The 4,917-nt window shown below is 64.5% G+C and overlaps 2 protein-coding genes across 2 annotated transcripts in view; one reads left to right on the forward strand and one right to left on the reverse strand.

Moving 5' to 3' along the window:
- The window catches only part of LOC110390697 (GTPase IMAP family member 8-like), a 685,191-nt gene that overhangs the window by 222,028 nt on the left and 458,246 nt on the right, over positions 1-4,917 (forward strand). The gene's annotated exons all lie outside the window — the stretch shown is intronic.
- Positions 1,205-3,390, reverse strand: LOC110390709 (tigger transposable element-derived protein 3-like). The gene is made up of 2 exons (XM_021382142.1): positions 3,267-3,390; positions 1,205-3,152 (listed from the first exon to the last, which is right to left on the reverse strand). The coding sequence occupies exons 1-2, from the start codon at positions 3,298-3,300 to the stop codon at positions 1,420-1,422; spliced, it is 1,767 nt and encodes a 588-aa protein (XP_021237817.1). The 5' UTR covers positions 3,301-3,390; the 3' UTR covers positions 1,205-1,419.

The raw sequence follows: 4,917 nt of genomic DNA on the forward strand, positions 1-4,917 counted from the left end.
GGGGGTGGGGGGGGCAGCGCGGGGTCAGCGGGAGCCGCGTGTCCCCGTACCGCCCTGCGGCTCCCGGGGATCCCGGCCCGCAATGAGTGCCCGGGTGCCGCCGGTGTCCGCTGTGACTTCCCGGTGCGCCCGCTCCTTGCCGGCCCTGCCGGGTGCTCCTCGCTCACTCCACGTGCCCCCCCCCCCCCCACCCCGCACACACCGCCCCTACAGCCTCAGAATGGCCCTGGCATTCCCGTGGCAGCTCCCCGTGCCGCTCCCCGCGCAGCCCGGGGGCATTCCTCGCACCTCGATGCTGCTCGCTTACAGCCCCACGGGGTGCCCCCTCCCCAACCCCACCCCTGCACCCTGTGCAGCCCCATGGGCACCCGCGGGCAGACTGACAATGGGTGCCTCCCTCACCCCGTGCACCCTAATGGGCACTGGGGTGCATCCTGCCCCCCCTCCCATACACACAGCCCTTGGCACCCCCTTGAGCGAACTGACCCCCCCCTACCAGGCCCGTTGCCCAACCCCCCACTCACTGCAGCCTAATGTGCCCCCTGCCCTGGGCACCTCACTGAGCACCTCCCATGTGCTCCCCCCCCAGGTGTGTCCCAACGAGCACCCCCCTGCCCAAAACGCCCCGTGACCCCCCCTGCACAGGCCCCTCTGCCCAATTGCTTTTGAGGGGGCAATAACCCAAAGGGGACCTGCTTTGTCCTGGGAACACAGTGCTCTCCCCAGCACTGGGCTGACCCTGGATGCCAGCAGGAATCCCCCAGTGCAGAGGTAGCTCCAAGCTCCGGTGGTAGAGGGCACGGGGCACCCTTGGGAGCTGTGGGGACAGCCTTGTCCCCAGCCCCAGCTGTTCCTTGTATCACATACACAAACTGGGAGATGTCCCTTTGTCCCGTCCCAACTTGAGGACACAGCGCAGCAGAGGATGGCAGTGCTGAGGATGAGGTATCCCCAGAGGTACCCGGGGTGTGTTAGGCTGAGGGGTCCTGCACACATCGTGGGGCTGTGCAGGGGGTTCCCAGGGCACTCACGGGTGCCACCTGTGGCGTCTGTCCCCAGCCCGCGGGGAGGGGACAATGGGATGCTCAGGGCGGCACTGCTGCTGTCAGCAGCAAAACCCCAGCCCGGAGGCATGCAGCGCCTATGTGAATTGCTGCACTGGAAGCAACGACGCTAAACGACAACAATCACCAGCGCACCGTGCTTCGCTGACTTGCTCAGTTTTAATGTGCCCGTTGTCAACCTCTGGAGCTCCCTGCTTCCTTGCTGGGCCCCTAGGCGCAGAGACAAGGCTAGCACAGTGGCATCATCCCGTCCACTCCCTCCCCCATCATATGCAGTGCAGCTCCACAGTGGCAGTGGGTGCTGCTGGCAGAAGCTCTGCTCGAGATGGGGCACCCATTGGTGCCACCACCCCACTCACTGCTTGGGACGGCTGTCCCTGAGCAGTGCTGGCTCGGCACCGGCTGACACCATATGTACAGAGTCCTGCAGCGTGTAGAATGTCAGCAAGAGGTCTGGAGAGGTGGCCCGGCACTCCAGGTACCGCCGCAGCGTGGCCAGACTGTCCCACACCTCGGGCTCTGAGGGGCATGGCCGCACCGCCACTGGCTCCCCAGTGTCCTCACCCTCCTCCATACCCCTGTCCCAGTCCTCTGCCTCGGCCGTGTCAGCATCCCCAAGGCGCTCCAACCCCTCATCCATCAACCCACAACTCTCCAGCTGCTCCTGGCCGAGCCAAACGGGTGCCAGCAGTTCGTCAGGGCTGGTACTGGGGCTGAAGCTGGCGGCACGGAAGCAGCCGGCGATGAGCCCCGGACGCACGTCGCCCCACGCTTGTGCCAGCATGTGCAGGGCATCCAGCAGGGTGGGGGGCTCCGAGCCATGTGCTGCTGGGGTCTGGGTCAGCAGCCGGCGCCGGTAGTGGCCCTTCAGGTCCCTGGCGATGCCACGGTGCAGGGGCTGTGCCAGCACGGCAGCAGGCGGTGTGAAGACCATCCGGACATTGGACAGCTCGAGGTAGGGGTGCTCCTCACGCTCCTCGACCAGCAGCAGGACGCTCTTCCCCTTGCGCTGCATCTCCTCATTGAAGTCCTGCAGCCACTCGGCAAACAGCGCGGCGCTCATGCGGCCCTGGCTGCCGCCACGGTAGCTCCAGGGCATGTGCCGCAGGTTGATGCCGTGCAGGCAGAGGGGATGGGGTCTGCGTCCCACCGCCCGCAGCGCCGCCTTCTCCGAGCCATCAGCGTTGGTGCAGAGCAGCAGCGTCAGCCTCTCGCCATCGGCTCTCAGCTGGACCTCAGTCTCCCCACAGCTGTACACCTCAGAGGGCGCATAGCTGCGCAGCAGCTCGGGCAGCGTGCTCTGGTGCTCAGCCCCGCTGTCCTGCAGCAGTGTCGGCTTCTCGAGGGTGATGTTATGGCGCAGTTTGAAGCGTGCCAGCCAGCTGCCACTAGGCTCGAAGCCCGGCGTGCCCAGCGCCTCGGCCAGGTGCTTGGCCTTCAGCTGCAGCAGCGTGCTGCTGACGGGCAGCTCGGCTGCACGGGCGCCCTCCACCCAGCGCAGCAGCGCGGCCTCCACCGCCGTCTCTTTGCCCTCCCGCTTGCGCTTGCGCTCGGGGTTGCCGTTGCGCTGCCACTCGCTCAGGATCTTTTCCTTGTTCTTAATGATGCGGCAGATCTGCGGCTGCGACACACCAAAGCGCTTGGCCAGCTCGCTCTGGGACACCTTGGGGCCTTCCAGCATCTCCAGCACGCGCACCTTCTCCGTCAGCGACAGCTCCTTGCGCTCCTTGCGGGGCGCTGAGGGCTCCAGGGCCAGGCCTCGGCCGCAGGCACTGCAGAGAGAGGGGCAGCTCCCGGCGGTGCTGTGTGCCAGCGGCTGCCCCATGCTCGGCCTCAGCCCCACAGCAGGCCGCAGCCCCACAGCAGGCCGCAGCCCCGCACTAGGCCGCAGCCCTGCCCCAGGCCTCTGTGGGGCACTGAGGCCGCACTCGGAGCACTCAGGCCCCAGCTGAGCCCTGGCACTGTCAGTGGGGCTCAGCCCCGCATCGCTCCCACCGGGACCCGGCCCGGGGCCGCCGCAGTGCTGCTCCCACGTCGGCACAGCGCTGGCTTCCTCCCTCTGCCCATCCTTCTCCTCCAGCCATCGCCCTGCAGAGAGACACGAGCGCATTTTTGAGGCGAAACCTTTCACATTTGGCACAATGCCCCCTCATCCCGGGGGGGTCGGGTTGTTGATCCCCCGGTGGTCCCCCAGGGCCTTACCGAAGGTGCCCAGCTGCTCGCGCTCCTCCTTCATGGGGCCGCGGCCGCGCCGCGCCGCGCCGCACCGCACCGCACCGCACCGCGCGGCCCCGCTGACGGCGTCGGGAGCGCGCCCTTAGCCCCGCCCCACCCCGCTCCTCTCCTCCCACCCCATTGGGCCGCCGCCACCGGGCGCCGCGCGTGGATTGGCTGCGCGGCGGCCAATCAGGGGCGGGGAGGGCCCTTGGGGAGGGGGCGGGCGGGAGTGCGCTTGCGGGATGATGTCAGTGATGTGCGATGACGTCGGCTGTGACATCACAATGGTGTGGGATGACATCAGAGTGGTGTGAGATGCCATCAGCGGCGTGGGATGACATTAGAGCAGCGTGGGGTGACGTAAGGGTAGCATGGGTTGGCATCACAGTGGTGTGCAAAGACATCAGAGTGATGTGTTATGACATCACAATGGAGTGGAATGACATCAGTGGTGTGGGATCGCATCACAGCAATGTAGGACGACATCAGAACGCTTGTGTGGTGATGCCAGCAGTGTGGAATGACATCGCAACAGTGTTGGGATGACACGGGAGTAGTGCAGTGAGACGACATCATGGCAGTGTGTAATGACATCAGAGCGATGTGAGATGACATCGGAGCAGTGCAGTGGGCACAGCACTGCACTGGACAAAGTGAGAGCAGTGTTGCAGTACTGGGCACAGAGTTGTAATGCTGGATGCATGGTTACAGAACTGGGTGCAACAGGTTCAGCATTGCTGTGCTGAAGGCACTAGGTGTTGTGGTGATGCAGTGTTGCAGCACTGGGCATGGTGATGTGATGCTGTGTGTTGCAGTGCTACATAGTGCACTGCTGGATGCATGGTTGCAGCACCAGATGTTGCACTGTTACAGCATAAGATGTTGCACTCTTGCACTGTTGAACGGGCAGTTGTGCTGTTGCACCGTTGCAGTGCCGCACAGTTGCAGCGTCGCACTGTTGCACATCAGGCTGTTTCACTACTGCACTGTTGCAGTGTTGCACAGTTGCAGTGGGAGCTATTGCACTGTTGCACTGTCGCACTGTCGTAATGCAGCTCAAACTGTCGCACTGTCGCAGCTCAGACCGCTGCAGCGTTGTGTTGTTGCACTGCAGCACTGCAGCAGCTCCAGCTGTTGCAGAGTTGCTCTGTCACACTGTTGTGCTCACTGTCGCGATGTTCCAGCTCGGGCTGTCACAGTGTTGCAGTGTTACACTGTCTCACTGCTGCAGCTCAGACTGTTACAGTGTCGTGCTCACTGTCACACTGTTGCGGCTCATTCTGTTACAGTGTCATGCTGTCTCACTGTCACACTGTTGTGGCTCAGACTGTTACAATGTCGTGCTCACTGTCACACTGTTGCAGCTCATTCTGTTACAGTGTCATGCTGTTGCACAGTCACACTGTTGTGGCTCATTCTGTTACAGCGTCGTGCTGTCTCACTGCCACGGCTCATTCTGCTGCAGCGTTGCACCGTCTCGCAGTCGCACTGTTGCGGCTCAGGCTGTCGCTCTGTCGCAGCCTCGCTCTGTCGCACCGCCGCGCCGTCGCGCCGCGGCACCACGCTCCAGCTCCTCCCGGCCGCCAGGGGTCGCTGTGGCCCCGCCCCGCCGCTCCCAGCGTGCGCCGCGCTCGCG

This window comes from Numida meleagris, unplaced genomic scaffold, assembly GCF_002078875.1.
Source record: "Numida meleagris isolate 19003 breed g44 Domestic line unplaced genomic scaffold, NumMel1.0 unplaced_Scaffold180, whole genome shotgun sequence".
Classification (NCBI taxonomy): Eukaryota; Metazoa; Chordata; class Aves; order Galliformes; family Numididae; genus Numida; species Numida meleagris.